General features: G+C 43.8%; 1 protein-coding gene across 1 annotated transcript; it reads right to left on the bottom strand.

Moving 5' to 3' along the window:
- Positions 1-11,105: 11,105 nt before the first annotated feature.
- On the bottom strand, positions 11,106-13,493 carry CITED2 (Cbp/p300 interacting transactivator with Glu/Asp rich carboxy-terminal domain 2). The gene is made up of 2 exons (XM_032274607.1): positions 13,256-13,493; positions 11,106-12,793 (listed from the first exon to the last, which is right to left on the bottom strand). The coding sequence occupies exon 2, from the start codon at positions 12,783-12,785 to the stop codon at positions 11,973-11,975; it is 813 nt and encodes a 270-aa protein (XP_032130498.1). The 5' UTR covers positions 12,786-12,793; positions 13,256-13,493; the 3' UTR covers positions 11,106-11,972.
- Between the last annotated feature and the right edge of the window lie 8,757 nt (positions 13,494-22,250).

The following is a 22,250-nucleotide window of genomic DNA, read 5'->3' as shown; positions in this document are numbered from 1 at the left end:
CCCTCCCTCTTTCTTTCTTTCTTTCTTTCTTTTCTTTTCTTTCTTTCTTTCTTTCTTTCTCTTTCTTTCTTTCTTTCTTTCTTTCTTCTTTCTTTCTTTCTTTCTCTCTCTCTCTCTCTCTTCTTTCTTTCTTTCTTCTTTCTTTCTTTCTTTCTTTCTCTTTCTTTCTTTCTTTCTTTCTTTCTTTCTTTCTTTCTTTCTTTCTTTCTTCCCTTCCCTTCCTTCCCTCCCTCCCTGCTTGCTTGCTTGCTTTCTTTCTTTCCTTCCTTCTTTCTTTCTTTCTTTCTTTCTTTCTTTCTTTCTTTCTTTCTTTCTTTCTTTCTTTCTTTCTTTGACAGAGTCTTGCTCTGTCACCCAGGCTGGAGTGCAGTGGCCCAATATCGGCTCACTGCAACCTCAGCTTCCCGGGTTCAAGTGATTCTCTTGCCTCAGTCTCCTGAGTAGCTGGGATTATAGGTGCATGCCACCATGCCCAGCTAATTTTTATATTTTTAGTAGAGACGGGGTTCCACCATGTTGGTCAGACTGGTCTCGAACTCCTGACCTCATGATCTGCCCGCCTCGGCCTCCCAAAGTGCTGGGATTACAGATGTGGACCACCACGCCCAGTCTGAAAATTTCTTAATAGATATAATTGCAAAGTAGAAGAGAGAGGCTTATTGCCAAATAATTGTAATACTGTGTACATAATAGTACATAATCCATACAAAGGATTTATAAGGTATAGGGGTGCTGCAAAGTAGGGAGGCATATGAGGAAGCTTCTCAGAGAAGATGTTTGAGTTTAATACTGAAGGACATTTCAGCAAAGGAATGAAGATGAAGAAGTGTCTTTCAGGCAGAGGGAACAGCATGTGCGAGAGCAAGAGTAACAGATGGTCTCAAAATCTCTCAAGTTAGGCAAATTACAAAAGGCACAGAGACATCTTACAAGAACTGTGGGTATGGTGGGTACTAATCAGGAAACCAGGAAGCTGCCCGGGACAGATGTGTCTTCCCTCTCTATCTCGATGCAGCACCAGTTGGTCTCTTAGTATTGCTTTGTTCAGAACGTGTGTTCCACTCTCCTGCTGACTTCTGTAAGCCAGTCTCCCTGCTCTTCAGTATGAGTGCATGGCTCCCAAAGGACATCACAGGCTCAATTTTCGATAATTTCACTAAAAACACCTCCAAGATACGACTGTGGTTTCTCTGTCCCTTTGTTGGCACTTTCCAGGCCAGCCAATGTGCTAGCCTTTCCTGACAGCTGCTTGCCCATAGTCCAATCTGCTGTGTCACTGGGAGACAGGTCATTATGGTATAAACATGGCTGCCCAGATTCACCATTTCAGTTGGCCTGAGCAATAGTATCAAATCTCTATTTCAGAACAACTCTTTCTAAAATCTGAAGCATGGATGGTAGGAGTTAAGTTGAGAGGAAGTAAGACCAGATAGGAAGTTACTGCAGTCTAGACAAGAAATAAAGAAACAGGAGAGGGACGAGAAGAAGAATGATTCAAGAAAGGCGAAATTCATGTATTCATTCATTCAACAACATTTATTGAGAATATACAATACAGTGAACAAAGCAGACAAAAATTCATGTCCTTGTGGAGCTTATATTTTAAAGAAGGGACAGTAATCAAGAAATAATTTGAGTAACTAAAATATGTATTATGTGAAATGGTGATAAGCGCTATTCAAGTGCTCTTGCTATTTATCCAAATATCCCCAAATTTACCACTTTATTGTGCTCATGGATTCCGTGGATCAGGAATTCAGAGCTGGTGCAAGAGCTTGGCTTTTCCTTGCTCCATAGTGTCTGACACCGAGGGACTCCACAGTGAAGATGCTACAGCTGCTGGCACTCAAAGCACCTGGAGGCAGTGGATAGTGGCTGTCACCTGGGAACCTTGGCTGCTGCTGGTGGTGGATGCACCTACGCATGGCCTTTCCCTGTGGCCTGGCTTCCTCACAGCATGGCTGTGTCGGCATAGCTGGACTTGGAAGAAATGGAAGAGAGTTCTAGATTCCTGATTTGGATGTCTGGATGAACAGCACTTCCACTAACCGGGAATCAGAACTCAGGAAGTGAATGAGAGAAGATTGAATGCAGTCTTGGACATATTCTACCTCAATGTGTATCAGATGTCAGAGTGTGTGTGTGTGTGTGCACGCGCGTACATGCACACAGGTGCATGTGTTCAGTAGTAAGCAGAGCTTGGAGAGATCTGGGCTGGAGATCTGGGTTTCGAAATGCTCAAAATCTAGGTGGTATCAGAGCCCTTTAGAAACAGATGGAATTGACTAGTAAGGTGAGTTAAGAAATCTGGCAAACACCAATATTTAAAGTAGGAGCAAAGGGCCTCGTATAAGACTTCGAACAGCACTGGCTTGAAAGGTAGGAGAGACAGGAAAAAGGAATGATTTCAGGGTCAGAAAAAGGTAGAGAAAGGCTTAGGGACCTTCAAATATCTTTGGGAGTGGTGCGCAAAATCTTACCATTCAAAACTTCTTGCTTTAGTTTTAAACGTTCTCTCTCTAGAATTTCTCTATTAGGTATAAACGTCTCAGCAGGGCACAGAACTCAGCCACTAATACCTGAGCAAATGGAAGGCAGGAAAGCACTTCAGAAAGGGAAAGGGATAAAAGGGGGAGAAAAGTGGAGGGTTGCTCAAAGCCATCTTTTGTCAATTTCTTCCTTCCTTTTTTTTTTTTAGATGGGGTCTCGCTCTGTCACCAGGCTGGAGTGCAGTGGCTCATTCTCGGCTCACTGCAACCTCTGCCTCCCGGGTTCAAGTGATTCTCCTGCCTCAGCCTCCCGAGTAGTTGGGTCTACAGGTGCCCACCACCACAGCCGGCTAATTTTCTGTATTTTTAGTAGAGATGGGGTTTCACCTTGCTGGCCAGGATGGTTTTGATCTCCTGACCTCGTGATCCGCCCGCCTTGGCCTCCCAAAGTGCTGGGATTACAGGCGTGGGCCACCACGCCCGGCCCCAGTTTCCTATTTTTATTAGACTGTAGTGAGCAATGGTGCCGGGGCAGGGAGTATTTGAGTGACCTTGACATATCTTTAATTTTAATGGCTAAAATAGGTCACATAGGTACAGTGAACAAAGTAGACAAAAATTTATGTCCTCAATACAAACAGGAAATCGTAAGTGGGGAAGGGGGCAAGTTCTTTAAGGAAATGAGGGCCTAGCAGCTCAGGAGAAAAGCGTAAATATGAATTTATAGACCTTTAGCTCCACCTAGTGGCTATGTGATGAACAAATTTTTGTAAAGACATTTTATCATGGTTCTTTAGCTACATTACTTGTACGTGTCAGTCTATAATTATTTCCTGGATAGTTACGTATTATGATACACAGTTCCTTTTGTTTAACAATTTTCAGCTCATCTATTAGTTTGTCATCTAGCTAGATAACTGATTTCCCAAACAGTTGGAAAGTGGTGTTGAAAAGTTGGGGAAGGAGAAATAGATAAATGGATATGGACAATTGCCGCTTAACTGCTTGAAAACTCTTGCGTATCTGCTTATTATAGTGTTCAACACATGCTAGCTTCTTCTGATTTAGCATTGTATATAGGATTGCCTCTGAGAAAGTAAATAATACTAACAGTCATGCTAATAATGATGGTAATGATTGTCACCCAGGAAGAGATGTTTGAAGGGAAGAGAGTTCAAATAGTTATAGTTTGTTATTTATGAGGTTGGAAAAGTGAAATTAATCTCTAAGAAAATAGAACAGGACCGGATGCAGTGGCTCACACCTGTAATCCCAGCACTTTGGGAGGCCAAGGCAGGTGGATCACTAGAGGTCAGGAGTTCGAGACCAGCTTGACCAACATGAAGAAACTCCATCTCTACTAAAAATACAAAATTAGCCTGGCAAAGTGTTGGTGCCTGTAATCCCAGCTACTCTAGAGGCTGAGTCAGGGAATTGCTTCAACTCTGGAGAGGGAGGTTGCAGTAAGCTGAGATTGCGCCATTGCAAGGGAAATAAGAGCAAAACTTCATCAAGAGAAAGAAAAAGAAGAAAGAAAGAAGGAAGGAAGGAAGGAAGGAAAGGGAAAGAGAGAGAGGAAGGGAGGAAAAGTAGAAAAAAAGAAAGAAGGAAAGAAGAGAAAAGAAAATAGAAAAGAACCTGAAATAAAGTTACACACTTACGCACCACACACACACACACACACACACACACACACACACACACATAATTTAAACAACTGCATCAACAAATTTGAAATGTCGTGTTCTAGAAATATTTCCTAAAGTGACAAGTTTTTCTGGTATTTGCTTGCAGGCTGATAAATCTCAGTAGCCAAAATTTGTGTTCACGATGGCAATGAAAGGGAATATTTACAGACACAATTCCAACCTTCGGAAAATTGACACAACTGGGTCAAGTCTATGGCACATCTGCAGGCTCACGGTGAGCTTGGAAAAATAATGGTAAGAATGACGGAACAGGTTTTGAGGTGGTCTTATAATATCATACATCTTTTCAGAGGAGGAGAAATGATAGGAACGGGCTTATGTTTTCTTCATGAGAATTTGAATACAAGATGTATTAATTAAACATCTTCATTTTACTGATGGAGAAACTTGAGTCAACAACGATTAAATTACACAGCTATTTGGTTGCAGAGTTAAGACTAGATCTATGTTTTTTATTCCTGATCTACTATTCTTTTCAGCACAGCTATTAATAGAAGAGCTCTCCATTTCCATAGAAGACCAAAGTAAGAGAAAGTGAGCTGACATCTGCATCAAGAAAGTTTGGACAGATTGAGGAAGATCAGTTAAGTGTCAAGTAACTAAATACTGTATTTCCTTTATCCTAACATGTACTTTTAAAAAACCATAGTAACATTATGAAATCAGCCTGAATCTTATAATCAATATTAAAACATAATTGCTGGCAGGCAGTGGGGCAAGTTGTAAAGCGGTCAAAATTGTGTGCCAGAATTTAGTAACTAATATTCTCATTTAATAGAGTATGGAATTGGCAAGGGTAAGGCATTGGCTTAGTTTCTGAAAGAAACTGTTTATTTTCAGCAATATGGAATTCAATTAAGGAAAAAAAACTAAAATTGCAAGTTAAATCACTGATATTCTTTCATTTGACTTGAAGTGCTAACAAGGACAAAACGTTAAGAAGGAGAACGCAGCTCACCAAGATGCTACCCATGAACTTTCAGGGGTCAAACTTAATTTGGAAGAATATTTATACTGAATTTGAAAAAGCATAGACCCAAATCTTGTGAATCCCAAAAAAAGACGGTGTGTGATTGTACAGATAAATACATGTTATAGTTGTGTTCATATATTTTAGAACTTGTGTACATATAATGGGTTTTTTCTAAATCACTTATTAAATTGATCATTTGACAATCAGTGGCATCTAAGAATAGATGTCATTTGGTTTATTACAGCAGCATTGCATCTTAGAAAAAGCACTGACTCAGCGGGGTATGGTGGCTCACGCCTGTAATCCCAGCACTTTGGGAGGCTGAAGTGGGCGGATCACAAGGTCTGGAGCTCTAGACCATCCTGGCCAACAATACAAGAATGGCCAACATTCTTGTATTCTACTAAGAATACAAAAATTAGCCGGGTGTGGTGGTACACGCCTGTAATCCCAGCTACTCAGGAGGTTGAGGCAGAAGAATCGCTTGAATCCAGGAGGCAGAGGTTGCAGAGTTGACATTGCGCCACTGCCTGAGTGACAGAGCAAGACTCCGTCTCATTAAAAAAAAAAAAAAAAAAAGGAGCACTGACTCAGAAGCTAGGTCTCTGTGGAAACCACACTGTTCCTCTGCCTGCCATTGTGTTGTCCTTGAGCAGTTGACTTCCTCTCTAAATGTCAGTTTCCTTACGTAAATTTGGGGGAATGTCATGAATTTTGCAAGCGTACTATGAGCATTAAATGAGATTATGTATGTAAAGTGCCTACCACAATATCTGTCACATAGTAAGTGCTCAACCAAGGCAGACACAAGAAACGTAGGGTCAACAAAGAGATTTGTTAAGAGATGTTGACTGAAGGGTAAATTTCTCCAGTTTGATCCCATGTGGTCTAAACCGTGTTTCTTACCATTTAAAAATCTCTGCCCTATCAGTCAAGATGATTTTGAAATGTCTTTCTACATTTTGTTTTACTAAAAGAATGTGTATTAAAACATCTGTCCAAATACAGTATGGAATAGTTTTCCTCTCCCTTCTCCCCATTCTGAGAGGTACCTCTACCCAGCTGAGAATCACTGATCCAAAAAATGGTGTCAGAAGAATGTGTACGCACGGTTTGAGTGTACTGTATGTTTGTCATTAATGAGATAACTGTCGTGAAGGAAAAAACACACCCGAACCCAAACCAAGGCCCCAAACCAGTGGTTTACGAGAATAAACCACCACCACTAACAACAACAAAATTCTATGGCCTAGTGACTAAGGAAATCACAAGGCCAAATTTTATGCCGGTCCATAGAGAAACCCAAAGAGAAACGACTCCAACAGCCTCCAAGCCCATTTCCTTCACTGTAGCATATGTTCATAAAAACGGTATTGACAACCTGGAGTTGGCTGACTTTTCCTGATTTTATGCTAGTTTGACTTGCACACTCAAGCCTGCATTTTGCTCCCCACTCTGCTTTCAAGACCGGACAGGCAGAATTCTTAGCATTACTAACTTTTCAAAAGCCACTCGGCTATGTGCATATCTGCTGCAAAGTGCACCACACTAACCTTGCCTTGCTACAGGCTCCTCAGGAGACAGATTCCCCTGTCAGCTTTGTTCAGCAACCCAAAATGTAATCAAGCAACCACTCTACTGTAGAGGGAAGAAAGGGAAGGATTTCAGGGCTGAGCACAATGGTGATGCCATGGGAAAATTCCAAGAATTCCGTGATCCACGGTCCTCACCCCTGGTTGCACCCCTGTCTCACTAATCTTTCAGATTAGTTCAGCCTAATGAAAACTAATAACATATAAAGCAAGTAATAATAGTCATCGTCCATCTTTCTTTCATGTGCTTTTTGCTCACTCTGCAAGTCCTGATTTAGCCAAGCTGAATTCTCAAAAAAGCCCCACCAACTGCCTCCTGGGGCTGATTCATTTAGTGCTCATCTAGGGAAAGGAAGTAACTGATAAGAATCCAGCTGCTAAAAAGCCATTATCTGTTCATAGATGGCATGGAAGGGGTTGGTCCGATAGTTTCTCTTTCCCAAGGATCATGGATTCAATTCCTCAACGCAATAGACTCTTATTTCTCTTCGCTTTTCTTTCATTGTGTTCACAAATGTCCAAATATGATAGAAACTCACGCTAGCCACTCTTAGAAGATTTTTTCATGATTTAGCATTACTTATGAGTTTAATTTCTTCCTGAGAAGGGAAGTTCTTTATTTCAGATGTCTTAATATTTTTCAAAAATATAGGTGGGTCTTACAACAAGGCGAACTAAAATTGTCAGCAGTATTTGATAGAAAATATTCTTATGTTTCCTTTTCCAGTTTAAATTAAAAGTATGGCTACCAGGAAAAAAAAAAAAGAATCACTTTTCTCCTTGCTGCATAAAAATAGGTCAAGTAATTTAAGCCAGTCCATTGCAATTAAAATTCTGACATTGCCATTGTTCCTTCTATTCTAGAGGGAAAAGACAAACAGAACCCATGATAATAGGGGTTCATTGGCTAAGTCATTTGATGTGCTATCTATTGTTCTCCTGTGGAGGCTCAGCCTCAACCTGCCTGGGAGCGCTGATTTGGATGATAGCAGTACAGTACCAAAATGATAAATACCAGCTCTCAAGCATGCATTTCTGAAGAGGTGTAATGCCGCTTTCATGCTAGCAAAACAATACCATTGCAGAGAAAAAAATTGCCAATGGCATGGGTCCTAAATTCCTTGAATTCTAAATTTATTTATTTTTTGGAGACAATGTTATCTGCCCGGTTTATTTTAAAGTAAATTTTCCTGACTCAATTAGACAGCAACACTCATCCTCATTAAAGATCCTGTAGTCCTTTCACAAGATTAGGGCTCGGTGGCTTGGTCACATTCCAATGTGGATAATTACATTCTGCATTCCTGGATATTTCCCTCCACCTTTCCAACCTCATACCGTCAAATGCATTGTTATCTACCCTTCCTGCAAATCAACAGTCCTGTTGTGGGGTGCCGAGGATTTGCCGTCCCCCCATGGTTTACAGGCTAAAGCATTGGCCCAAACCACTGCTCATTACACTTTAAAAGAAAATCCCTTAGGTAATGCATATTTTCAAATAAGAGGCAAATCTCAATGATGCACACTTAATCATAGGTTAAGCTTTTTGGTAAATAAAATATTCTTATTTTATAAAGGATGTTTATTTTGGAATCTTCTTTGGTTAAAAAAAAATGTGTTGCTCGAATCTGTGCTGTTTGCTCAAAGGAGAAAACAAAGTCTTCAGAAATGGCAACAAAACAAACAATAAAGAGAAAAACCTCTTGAGGAAACAGCTTTTCATTGACCTTCCAAATAAATTCCACAAGGGGGCGAAAACACCTAATGGTCTGGGACTGTAAAGTTTATATTTCAGAGCTGGCCACCCATAATAGATTAGTGGATTAATATTTTTCTCTAAAGGATCTGGCCTTTAATGTTGACATCAATTTATAGCCATCCCAGGCGTTTACAGTAGTAAAAGTCATGGAGACCATAAACTTCACAATAGATGTCAGCCTTCTGCTACTAGTGCTCTAGCCCAGCACCCCCATAAACAGTGGTGATTAGGTAACCGTTCTTCAAAGACCCATCCATAGCTCTAACGTCTTTATCAGCTCCTGCAAAGATACAGTCACGAGGATTTTATCAGGCACAAGACAGAGGTACACGTTTTTATTAACGTGGACTTGTTTTTCTGACATGTAGCTATGAGCTTGTGCTGTGGCTTATCATTGATCTCTTCTTGAAAAATCAAGCATGGAGTGTCTATTTTTGGGCAAAGCTTAAAGAACAGAAGCTCTCTTGTATCATATTAGAACTTTTTGACAAACAGCCAAGGTACAGAGGTCAAATTTCCCCATATGCTATAAGCAACTTAGTAGGAAGCAAGACCACAAAAGGTTTTGCAAATGTCTGCCAGTAGCCGGGTGATCTAGGTCACTGTACAGGTTTCATTAATCAGGTTGTTCAAACAAGGAGTTATTTTTCTCTGCTTAAGAGACCTGCAGATATCACATAGAATCTGCTCAGTTGTTGATCAAGAAAGAGTTTTTAATGAAACAGAGATCATTCAAGTGAATGGGGGTGGGGGAGCATTTGTATTTGCACTGAAGACAAATTGTGCTTTTTAGCCCAGCTCCTCTGTTTGAGTCCTCTGTTCTGGTAGGGATGGGCTCAAGCTCTAAGAATAGTTCCTTGGGCTCTGCAGCTCCACATACGGGTTCCGGCGTTTGAGCAGCAGGAGGAATTTAGTGACAGAGCAGGTGTTGTGGCTTATGCCCTGGCAGAATAAATGGTGAAGGGTGGTGGCAAGACAATTCTTTTGCTTCTTTATGCAAAAAACAATGTCTTTAATCGCTTTCGCTTTTCCCCTGGCACTCGTGAAAAAGAACTGGAATTGCTGGATTAATACGTATGCAAACATATTTTTTCACTTGAACCTCTGGAAAAAATAAAAAAGAAAAACTTACTGTGAAAATGCTTAGCCAGAAAGATTTATTGCTGATTGCAGATTTAGTATTGACAAGTCTTAGCTGAAGAAAACTTCAGCTTTAACTATTAATGTGGAAATCTGGATCAGCTTTTAAAGGGGGGTAAAAAGAGTTTTGGAAGATTCAGTATATTTTCAGAAATTATTTATTTGAACATAATTTTAAATAAGAAAGTGTCAGTTATAGAGGTATAAAAAACCCAGTGGAGTGTGTACATTTTAATTTTACATGGCCTGCCTTGGAAATAGAATTATAGAATGTAGGTGATCTGAATTCTACTTAAAGCAGACTTTATGCCCAACTTACTCTCTTGGAATACTTCTAAATACCCACTTCTCCTGATTTCTTATAAAATATGGAATGTAAGATAAGAATCTAAGTCTAAATGTTCTTTTAAAGCATTATTTATAAAATTTTTCTCAATCTACATTTTTTACTTCCCCTATTAAGTTACGTCCAAAAGTCTGCATTTTTTTTTTCTTTAAGGTAGGTGTGTTCCTCTTATAAACATGAGATAAGCCATGAAAACATGAAAGAGAAAACAAAATTCCTTCTCCTTCCACCTGGGATAATTTGAGATTTTAAAAATATTTCTTTTTCCTTTGCTGGATTATATAAGGCAAAACTTGACACCCACTTAGCTGTAGCTATGGTCTTGGTAAGTCATCTCTCTAGGTAAAATTAAAATATTTTTAGGTGTTTGCATCCCGTGCATCTAACAGGAGAAGCTCAGAATTGAGGAAAACAGGGCATGCTTAAGAGGGAACATCTTGTAAAGATTGTAATTTGACCTTTGAGTCAACCTGAGTAAATTTTAAATATTACAGGACAAAATAGAAAGCCTCAAGGCAGAATTCTGCCCCTTCTTCCTCTTAAAACTATAAACCAGTCAGATACTGTTTCAGAGATTACACTAGAAAATGTGTACCTATCCTTGGCACTTTTGCTGAGAAAACTCTCATCACTGGAGATAAAGGTAGATTTATATTTAATGCCACCCCCCATCAATCAATCAGTATATTATTCTAATCTACCTCCATTTAAGTAGTTGAATCAGGTATAAACAGAAACACTTCATTTTTCCCTCCTGCCCATTGTAAAAGATAATGTTGAGTACTGCAAACCTTTCTAACTCTGGAGTACACTTGAATATGATGGCAATTAAGAAAAAAAAAAAAAAAAGCACTATGACAACTTTGCATCTTTTGATTAAAGCACACCAAGAGGCATGTTACAATGATAACAATGAAGCATTATGCCAATTATGTTAAATCCTGCTCTCCGCTTAAGCTCATCATGACCTGTTTTAGTGTCCTGTAATTTATCCTTTGGAATGCTTACTCTCATCAATAAAGTGTTCAACTCAAAGACGGGGGGAAAAAAAGCCACCAAAGGGAACCACCACCCCCAAATGACTTCTAGAAAACGAGTTATTTCTTAACTTTTTATTGACATTGGCAAATTAAAATAGAATAAATTAACAAGTATTTTTTCAAAAAAATGTTTTGTACAAAAATACTGTCAAAATTTCCTAAAAAGCTTTCAACACAGTAGTATCTTTTCATGTACTGAATATAACTATTAGCACAGTGTCAAAAATGTTGAAGACAGAAACAAAATAAAAATCTGTGAAATGTTTGCCACTGACGACATTCCACACCCTATTATCATCTGTACATATGCGGGGGGGAGGGAGAGACAGCCAACTTGAAAGTGAACAGTATGACTTTCCTGATCCAGAACAGTTTGGCCCACATCTGTTTAATCTTCCAGTTTAGCATATTTTAAAAATTAGTCTGTACTCAAATGCATAGTTAAAAAAATGAAGCGAGATGGCAGAGTTAGTGCAGTAATATCTGCCCTTCAAAGTTCATGCAACCAACTAATGCAATTTTTCCTTTCACTCGTAAATCTGAATGCAGTTCAGTCATTTGAAACCATCTACAAAATCCACAAGATTAAGCAGTTTGCCAAGATTAATATCTAACAGTTGAGCACTGAAGAAAGTGAGGGAAAGGAGTAAAAACAAACAACGAAAAAGACCAAGTTAGCTAGATATTTCAACTACATAAGGGAGGTGAATGTCAAGGCTGCAAAAACGAAACAAAAACAGGAAAAAAAAAGTGGCAGCAATTTTTTTTTAAACCAATTTGTACAAGTTTATAGTTTACTTTGTTTCCAAGTTCTCAAACCTTTCAAGATCTGAAAAGTGAGATACTGTGTCTAAGGGAATGTTTCTTTTAATTCACACCGAAGAAGTTGGGGGTTTGATTTCTTTCGCCGGGGTTTCGATCGAGTCAACAGCTCACTCTGCTGGGCTGCTGTTTGCACACGAAGTCCGTCATAAAATCAAACTCGTTTTGCCCCAGCCAGAGTTCGGGCAGCTCCTTGATGCGGTCCAAACCCATTTCTATCACCAAGGACATAAGAACTTCCTCGTCGATGAAATCAGTGTCTATGACATTGGGCGGCAGCATTGCAGCAGGGACGTGGGCCACGGAGGCGGGCATGTTGCTGCTGCCGCTGCCGCCGCCGCTGTTGCTGCTGCCCGCGCCGCCGCCCGAGCTGCCGCCCGAGCCGCCGGGGGTGCCGCTGCCGCCGGAGCCGCCGGGGGTGCTGCTGCCGCCGCTGTGCTTGGGGTTGCAATCTCGGAAGTGCTGGTTTGTCCCGTTCATCTGGTGGCCTGCAGCAGGGTGCAAATCCGGCATGTAGTGGTTGTGGGGGTAGGGGTGATGGTTGAAATACTGGTTGTTGAGCTTCTGCAGCTGCATGCTGGCCGGCAGGGAGCCTCCCTGGCTGGCCACCGGGGGGGCCATGAACTGGGAGTTGTTAAACCTGGCCGCGGGGGCCAGTGCGCTCGGGGGGTGCCCTCCATTCACAGTCCCCGGCCCCATGGCGTGCCTGATGCCGCTCGTGGCATTCATGTTGCCCGCGCCGTAGTGTATGTGCTCGCCCATCAGGGCGTTGAAGGCGTGCTGGGGCTGCTGCTGCTGGTGGTGATGGGGGCTTGGGAACTGCCCCATGCCCATGCGGTGGGCAGGGTGGTGGTGCAGCCCATTGGTGCCGTCGGGGAAGCGCCCGTGGTTCATGGCCATCATATGGTCTGCCATTTCCAGTCCTGGAAGTGAAAAGGGCAGACGATGAGACCCGCGCCACACGTGTCGCCCACCACAGCGCACCCCACTGTTGCCCGCCTCTGCTCCCTAAGATTCCCGGGCGCACGTCGGCTGCGAACCACCACCCCCAAGATCCCACTAGCAGACTGTGCACCCGGGCTCGCCACCACGGAGGACCTGCCACTCGAAACACAGCCGGGCACTGCACAAACAGCCCCTTCCCCTGCGATCGGGCGGGGGGACCCAAGCCCACACCCCCCTCTGCTCCCCGAAGTGGCCTAATAAAGGAAGTGCCCCGTAGCCCTGCCGCGAACTTCAGGCATTGAAATCAGCCCTCCTCATCCTGTTGTTGCACATCCTGTTGTTATTCCCCAGCTTCGCCTCACGCTCTTCCTCCGGGCAAACCCTGCCCTCGGAGGACTGGGCTGGCAGGAGCCCCAGCCAGCTTCGCCCGTCGCGCTTACCTTCCGTTTTTGCGATTTCTGCTCCGAAGACAGAGGGCGGGATCGTCGGGTCCAGGACCGGCTCAGCAGCACATAGAGGGGGCCTTCCTGGCGTGCAGCGCGCTTCGCTGTCGCGATGTCGGCGCCGAGGTCTCGCAGCGGCCGCTGGGGCAGATTCGGAGCCGTTCCCTTTTATTTCCCCTCCGCTGCCCTCACAGCTCGGTAGGAGCGCCCGGCAGCTGCCAACAATGAGCTGTGTTTCCTAGGGCTTTGGCCACAGCTAATATAGCATTTCTGGAAGGGCGGAGCGAGAACCTCCAGGGCGGGCGGCGCCAAGACGCGGATTCCGGAACACCACGGACGCCTGGACCGGGTCCGGGAGCCGCGTCCCCGCTGCCCGCTGCACGTGCGCCGAGCCTGCGGGGCCCGGGGCCGCCCCGTCGCCCCCCGGCTCTGGTTTCTTCCCGGCCCAGAAACGCGAGGTCGGCTCAGTCACCCCCGGGGCAGGGGGGAAATCCTCCCCGGCCGCCCCGCTCGAAGGTAGCGCCTGCCCTGAGAGGAACGAGGAGAGCTCACCGCCCCCCTCTGGCCGGATCTCCCCACCCCCAGCTCTCCCACTCTGCTCACCTAGCGATCTGTCTGGCCCTCTACGGGAAAAGGGGACTCGCCCAGCGCCCCCGCCCTCCGGAGTGCCCTTCTGCCTCCCCGGCTTTGCAAAAGCTTCCCCAGGCTGCGAAGAATGGCTGTGCTTCCTCGAGTTGGGTTTTAAAGACCCGGACAAATAATGCGCCCTTTCCTGAGCGCGCTTTCCTGGACGGTGCCTTTGTGTTTTCATAAGGGCAGTGGGTAGACCTATTCTGGATCACCGCGTGTAGATGCCTTTTTTTCCTCCACTCCTTTCAAGGACAGGAGCTGGGGGCGGGGAGCGGCAGCGGCTGCAGGTGGACCGAGCGCGCTCGCGGGCCCGGCCACCCTAGATCCCGCACTCTGGAACTCCAGTCCGCGCTTTTGGGCCCGCCCGCCGCTCCCGGGGTACGTGTGCTTCTGCTAAGTTTGCGTTTGCTGCTTTGGTAGCTTTGGCATCCGAGCTGAGGCGTCTCTGCTCTGTAAACAAACTCAGCGATCCTCGTCCCCAGATCCACCTTTTTGCACATACACAGTTACTTGCTTCTGCTGTTGCCCTGGATCCGGGAGGTGGGGGTGTGTGCAAACTTGCACAGCCTCCCTCTGGGCTCTGCTTGACGGTTTGGGGTTGATTTAGAAGCAAACGGGTTTGTAATTAAGAAAATCGAGGGCTGAGTAAGGCTGCTGTTGCTGGAAAAGGAAAACAAATAGATAACATGGTAATCACTTTGTAAATAAAGTCGTTCTGGAGGTGGGCACGTAGCTGCACGTCCCGTATGGCACCACGCGCGCGCACACACACGGCTGGGACTCTTCCTTTTCAGTGAAACTGTTCACTGGGGCAATAGGCGATAATAATAACCTTGCTTCCAGAACGCGGCGCACGGAGCCTGGTCGCCCGTTTGGTTCATTGATTTGCAAATAAAACCCTTAACGCAGGTTTGGGCTACTGCCCGATCGGAGCTCTCTGGCTTTCTCACTTGGGGAAGCCGAGTAGTTTTCCCAACACTATGATGGGGCTGCTCTGAGCTTTTATATTACTCTTTACGTAGTAAAATCGAGTTCAGCGCTCCGAATAAGGACTTCTGGGCAGTTGTTTCTTCATGACTCGATAGCCATTGAGGACTTCCTGCTGCGAAGAGCGAGTCCGCCTCCCCGCCCCCCTCGTCGTTTTCCCCCTTCTCGCACACAAGACTTTTTAAGGCCCTATTTCTTGAGGACTGGAAATTCTGATACAGTTCTCCGTTCAGGAATTTGCAAAAGAGACCCAATCCTGATTATTTTCATCTATGATCCCTCTGTCTTTTCCTAGTGAGGCATTTTTTTACATGTTGTTACTTTTTGTCTCTTCTTTCCTCTTGCAGGCTCTCCAGCAAAGCACGTATGCAAATAATTTTTAAACCTCAAAAACATTTACTTTCTGGAGATACCGGCACAGGACATATTGCATTGTTAGTTGCAACAATTCCTTATTCTCCTGACCTCTCACCACCTTTACCTGTAGGTCAGGACATGCAGTTGACTGAATCAGAGGCTTGGGTACCTGAAGCAGCCACTTCCTATCAAAAAATAGATTCTAAAATATTGGTCAACCCCAGCCTCAAAAATTGCGGGATTGTTTACTTCCCTTGTTTATACTGCAAGTGTCTTTCGACACAAGGACAGCTTTTGAATGTCTAATCTAAATTCCTCTTGCAACCACTAAGGAAAGGTGCAGCTCCAACCAGCTCCAGTGGTTCTACATACTATTGGGAAATCCCTGGAAAGGTCACCTGCCCATCCCCCGCGCCTTAAAGGAGAACAAAATAGCTCTGGGACCAGTTGCTTGGAACATGGTATGCTTTGTTCATTTATTCTCTTCCATCCATTGACTGTGCTCCAAGTGCCAAATGCTTTCTTGGTGCCGGAGATACAAACAAGATAGGAACTCATGGTCACAGGGAGAAAACTGACAAACAGGCCTTGAACACACTATGATAAATGCCACAACAGCATTGAAGGGAAGGTCTTTGGAGAGCATACAGGAGGGACACCTACTCCTGTCCTGGGGGCATTGGGAAGGCTTTCCGGTGGAGAGGGTGACTAAGTGGAGGCCTCAGGATGAATAAAGTTTGGTCCTGCTAGGAGTGGGGTAGAAAACTTAAGGCTAAGGAGTTAATGCAAAGAATGAGAGAAACAAGGTTGGAGAGATATACAGGGGCCGGATGCCAAGGGCACTGTGTCCTCAAGCTGAGAAATTTTACTGTATTCCAAAGACAATGGGAGACAGGTAAAAGCTTGTGAAGCCATGAGATAGGAACAGATTTGGGCTTTAGAAAGATCAAAGCAGTACTGTGGAGAATGGTTAGAGAAAGTAAGACGGGAAACAAGAGTCCAGTTAGGGGGCACTTGCGGTAACCCAGGACTCCCAGAAGTCTCATGTAACCAGGGTTTACTCTGTGAACCTGGGTGAGTGAGCGAGTGGTTTGTTTGTGGCCCTCACAGTGCTGGATAGTTGTATTTGTTTCCCAGAGCTGCCATAACACGGTACTATTTCGGTTGGTGAAAAAGTCATTGCGATTTTTGCCATTGAAAGTAATGGCGAAAATCATAATTACTTTTGCACCAATCTAATACAAACTTAAGGCTGATCACCCTTCAAACAACAAAACCTTATTATCTCACAGTTCTGGAGGCTAGAAATGCAAGATCAAGTTGTTGTCAGGGTTGGTTCTGAAGGCCATGAGGGAGAATCTATTCTGTGGCTCTTACCCGGCTTTTGATGGCTTTCTGGCAATCTTTGGTTCCCTTGAATTGTAGATGCATCCCTCTGATTCCTGCCTTCATCTTCACATGACGGTTTCCACCCCACTCCCTCCTGTATGTGTATCTTTGTGTCCAAAGTTCCCCTTTTTACAAGGACTTTAGTCCTTTTGGATTAGGCCTTCTCCTACTGGCCTCATTTTAACTTGATTGCCTCTACAAGCTCCTGACTCCAAAGAAGGTCATATTCTGGAGTACTGGAGGTTAGAACTCCAACATATCTGCAACATATTTTTGTGGGGACACAATTCCACCCATAACAGTGCTAAATAAACTGAGTAATACAGGCCGGGCGCGGTGGCTCATGCCTGTAATCCTAGCACTTTGGGAGGCCGAGGCGGGCAGATCACAAGATCAGGAGATCAAGACCATCTGGCTAATACAGTGAAACCCCATCTCTACTAAAAATACAAAAAATTAGCTGGGTGTGGTGGCAGGTGCCTGTAGTCCCAGCTACCCCTGAGGCTGAGGCAGGAGAATCGCTTGAACCTGGGAGGCAGAGGTTGCAGTGAGCCGAGATGATGCCACTGCACTCCAGCCTGGGTGACAGAGCCAGACTCCGTCTCTAAATAAATAAATAACTGAGTAATACAAGACCCCTGCTACCGACAAAGACAGTTGCCACCTGGAACTCTCTTCGCAGATGTCCTACTGGCCCATATTCTCATTTCTTCATGTCTCTGCTCAAATATCACCTCAATGAGCTCTTCCTGACTACCTTGCCCAAATAACCATATCCCTCTTGCCCAGCTTTAAGTTTCATCTTAGCACATTTTCATACCTGACATGCTGCATGGTAAATTGACCGTTTACTGCCTTCTCCACTAGAATGGCAGCTCCATGAGAGCAGAGACCTAGCCTGTTGTTCATTCAGTGTCTGAAACCAGTCCTGGCAGGTGTTAGACTTTTACTGATTGATGGGTGATGCATGAATACAATATGGCATTGGCACTACAGGAGCGCCAATGAGGGGTCAGGGAAGACTTTCTGGAGAAGATTACTCTCAAGGCTGCAGGTAGGCCAGGGGTAGTGGCTCACACCTGTAATCCCAGAACTTTGGGAGGTTGAAATGGGAGGATCACTTCAGCCCTGGAGTTCAAGACCAACCTGGGCAACATCTTGAGACCCTGTCTCTACAAAATAAAATTAGAAAATGAGCCTGGTGTGGTAGTGCATGCCTGTAGTCCTAGATGCTAGGGAGGCTGAGGCGGGAGGATCGCTTAAGCCCAGGAGTTCGAGGTTGCAGTGAGCTACCATCATGCTGCTGCACTCCAGCCTCAGCAACAGAGTTGAGATCTTCATCCCTTCTAGCCCTGCCCCCACTCAAAAAAAGGCTGGAGGGAGAAAAATCCAGTATAAAGGAGAACCACAGCTTACCTTTGTTTGCATCGTGGCAGCCACTTGGGCAAAACTGTTATCTGCTTGGGAAGATGACTCACCTGGGCATCACTGGCTGCCGAGTAATGGACAAAGGTCCCTGTTGGTGTGAACTTTTGACTGAAACAAGCTTTTAGAGATTAGTCTCTGGCTTTAGCTAATCTTGAATTGAGAAAAGGCTGACTGAAGGGCCCAGCTTCAAAAAATATAATGAGGGCCGGGCGCGGTGGCTCATGCCTGTAATCCTAGCACTTTGGGGGGCCGAGGTGGGTGGATCACCTGAGGTCAGGAGTTCAAGACCAGCCTGGCCATAATGGTGAAACCCCATCTTTAAAAAATTAAAAATTAAAAAATATAAATGTAAATATATATATATATTGAAAGAGCTCATACGTGTGTGGTGGAGCTGGAGAAGGGGGTAGGGTGAGATTTAGCGCTGTATTTCATACTTTATTTAAATTCTCTCAGCTGGGTGCGGTGACTCACGCCTGCAATCACCAGCACTTTAGGAGGCTGAAGGAGGAGAATTGCTTGAGCCCAGGAGTTTGAGACCAGCCTGGGCAACATGGCGAAACCACTGTGTCTACAAAAAACATAAAAATTAGCCGAGTTTGGTGGCGCATGACTGTAGCCCAGCAACTTGGGAAGCTGGGAAGCTGAGGTGGGAGCATTACTTGAGCCCAGGAGGTCAAGGTCACAGGTTTAGGTCGTGCCACTGCACTCCAGCCTGGGTGACACAGCAAAACCTTGTCTCAAAAAAAGTAAAACCTGAAAAACAAAACAATGAAATGAAACGAAACCCCAAAACTCACTTAATCCTCAATCTAAGGAGTAGGGATTACTTTCATCACTTTAGTAAGGAGGACTTTGAGTCTCAGAGAATCTTTTAAAAATAAAAATAAAAACAATGAAAAACATGGCCAGCTCCTCAGAGAGAGAGAAATAAAAGAGAGACATAGCCGCGAGTCTGTGAACACAGGATTAATAGCGACAGAGACCCTATGTGCCACCTGGCGTTATCTGCAAATTGAATAAATAATGTCTTACTGTGGTGTATATGTCAAACTGAGATGTGAATATCACTTTTAAACATGTAGACTTGGTTCTAATTCATAAAATACAAATTCACTTGAAATTATTACCAAATTCACAATAGTTGTTCTGTCTCTAAGGATTTTTTCATTCAAGAGAAATAGAGCCATTACCATGTAGAGGTCAATGAAATGTTTTTATTAAGGGGCCTTTAAATGGATGAAGTTGGTACTATCCCACTTGAGAATTTGATTAAAATAAACATTTTAGGATGTCATTCCTGGAGTGCCTGATTCAGCAGGCTGGGAGTAGGGCCTGAGGAGCTATAAAAGCTCCCAGTTGGTTCTGATGTTTAGCTATGTTTGCAAACAGCCAACCTTGTTTATAGGTTGATGACAACGGGGGTCATTTTCACAGGGTTCATGGGTGTATTATGAACCTGGTTCACACTCATAACGTCCAGTTTCCCTGGATTGCCACCCATTTCCTCCCCGCCTCCCGCCCATAACCGGAATTTTGCCCATCTTTGAAGGCCCAGCTCAGATGACATCTCCTCTTTCAAGCCTTCCCCTGATCCCCCAGATGGAAAGAATTCTGGCTCCTTGGTGCTTCCAGGGCAGTTTACTCAGATCTTCCTTTATGACCTATTTTGACTTGAGTTATGGGTATCTGAATTCTCTTGTAGCCTTCTCTGTGATGGCAGAGGTTCCCAGGTGAGCTCCAAGGGGCTGCAAAATGGTGTTCACGGAATAAAGTCAACCTTCCACAGATGCCTCTTGACTTACCATGGGGTCATGCTCTGATTAACCCCATTTCTATAGGTTGAAAACATCATTGGTCAAACTTTGCTAGGGCTGCCATAACAAAATATCAGACTGGGAGGCTTCAATAACAGAAATGTATTTTCTCCCTGTTCTGGAGGCTGGAAGTCCACCATCCAAGTGTCGGAAAGTCTGATGTCTTCAGAGGCCCCTCTCCTTGGCTTGCAGATGACTGCTTCTCCTGTGTCTTCACATGGTCTCTCCTCTGTGCACAGGAAACCCTGTTGTCTCTTTCGTATGTCCAAATTTCCTCTTCTTATGAGGACATCAGTCAGATTGGTTTAGGACCCTCCCTGTTGTCCTTGTTTTAACTGAATCACCTCTTTAAAGACCTTATCTCTAGTTATGATTACATTCTTAGGTACTGGGAGTTAGCTGTCAACAGAGGAATTTTCGTGGGGGTACAATTCAGCCTATATAACACACGTCACATGTAGATTCTTTTTTAGGTGATTGGCATTTTCTTAGTCTGCACTTTTAACAATAAGCTAGAGAACATTCACATTGGTTTTGAAGTTGGACGAGGTATGTTGGAGAGCAGAAGAAAAATTCAGTGACCTTAAATAATTAGAAAAACACTCTATCAAAAACAAGATTATGTTCAATAAGAAAAACTGCAGAGGCTTCACAAGGACAATAACAAATTACATGGGTATTGGATGGGAAATTATTGACTAGATATAACAAGTTCAGCCAAAAATCAAACCAAAACAAAAATGTGGGTCCTCGTAAGCTATTGGCTGAATCAGAGGCAGCCATGGAATGCTGTTATTGAAAAGGAAACAACTTGGGAGTGTATCCGGAGTGAGAATCACGTGACAGAGCTGGAAGTAATCCTCTTGTTACACTGGGCTCTTCTACGAGATCATGGTTGGTTTGCAACTTTACCTTTTAATAAAGAATTACCGAAACCAAAGAAGGTTTATTAAAAAAAAAAAAAAGGAAATATATTTTTAAAGGGATGGGAAATGAGACTTATAATGTCTATTTAATCTGGAGCAGAAAAAGCTGACAGGTGACTTAATCCATATGTTCTGGTCTACATATAGGAAAACTAATATGGTGGATCCTTTCCAGATGTTTTCTTTTTCCACTGAGACAAAGAAAAAAGGAAGGCATTTTTAAAAAGAGAGCTTTATATCAGTGGTTTCCAAATCTGTGTTCTGTAGACATTGTGTATTCTCAGCTTCACTTTTAAGTGCTTTATACATTAAGGGTTTCTGTTTGATTTTGTTTTAAAAAACATATTGTTCTGATGTTAAGCAGTTATGAAAACGAATGTCTTGGATAATACATAAAAATCATAGAATTCTAGTGTGGATAGGACTTAAAAAAATAATCTTATCCAAACTCTTTCCTTTTCTAGATGAGAAATCTGAGGTCCTGAGAGGTTAAGTGACTTGCTCATAAAGGACTTCCTAACCATCAGGATTTAAAAACACGAGTGCGGATTATCAGAGCACAACAAGTCTTTATGAAGACTTCATTGAAGTGAAATAGAGATGTGTTGAATGGTTTTTTAGATCAGCATTTCCCAGCTGATTTCTTGTATTATGGGTGGGTAGGATTGCAGAAGACAGTCATAGAATCTATATGAATTTCTACTTTTAAAACAGTGGGAATTCAAATCATTTAAAAGTAGTTTTCCAGTTCAAAATGTAAGTTTGGGGCTGGGCACAGTGACTCATGTCTGTAATCCCAGCACTTTGGAAGGCCGAGGCAAAAGGATGGCTTGAGCCCAAAAGTTCAAGACCAGTTTTTCTACAAAAAAATTTTAAGACCGGGAACGGTGGCTCACGCCTGTAATTCCAGCATTTTGGGAGAGCAAGGCGGGAGGATCATGAGGTCAGGAGATTGAGACCATCCTGGCTAACACGGTGAAACCCCATCTCTACTAAACATACAAAAAATTAGCCAGGCATGGTGGCACACACCTGTAGTCCCAGCAACTCGAGAGGCTGAGGCGGGAGAATCACTTGAACCCAGGAGGCGGAGGTTGTAGTGAGTCGAGATTGGATTGTGCCCCTGCATTCTAGCAGGGGGACAGAGCAAGACTCGTCTCAAAAAAAAAATTAAAATTAGCCAGGCATGTGGCACACTGAGAGGCTGAGGTGTGAGGGTCACTTGAGCCCAGGAGATGGAGGCTGCAATGAACTGTGATTGTGCCACTGCACTGCAGCCTGGGTGACAGAACGAGACCCTGTCTCAAAACAACAATAACAAAACAAAACTAACAAGATGGAAGTTTGAGAGTCTCTGAGTTGTGCTGGGCGAGCCCACGGCGCAGGTTGTAGACATCGATGACAAGCATTAAGTAACTTAGTTACTCTCTCGGCTAAATACTCCTGTCAGAGTGGTGG

The sequence above is a fragment of the Sapajus apella genome, unplaced genomic scaffold (genome assembly GCF_009761245.1).
Source record: "Sapajus apella isolate SASKATOON/1434 unplaced genomic scaffold, GSC_monkey_1.0 scaffold6, whole genome shotgun sequence".
NCBI classification, from domain to species: domain Eukaryota; kingdom Metazoa; phylum Chordata; class Mammalia; order Primates; family Cebidae; genus Sapajus; species Sapajus apella.
The sequence above is the reverse complement of the archived record's forward strand: the minus strand, read 5'-3'. Positions and strand labels throughout refer to the sequence as shown.

What these genes read in the sequence shown, in the direction of transcription:
- CITED2 (XM_032274607.1), bottom strand. Translation starts at nt 12,785, where the DNA reads ATGGCAGACCATATGATGGCCATGAACCACGGGCGCTTCCCCGACGGC.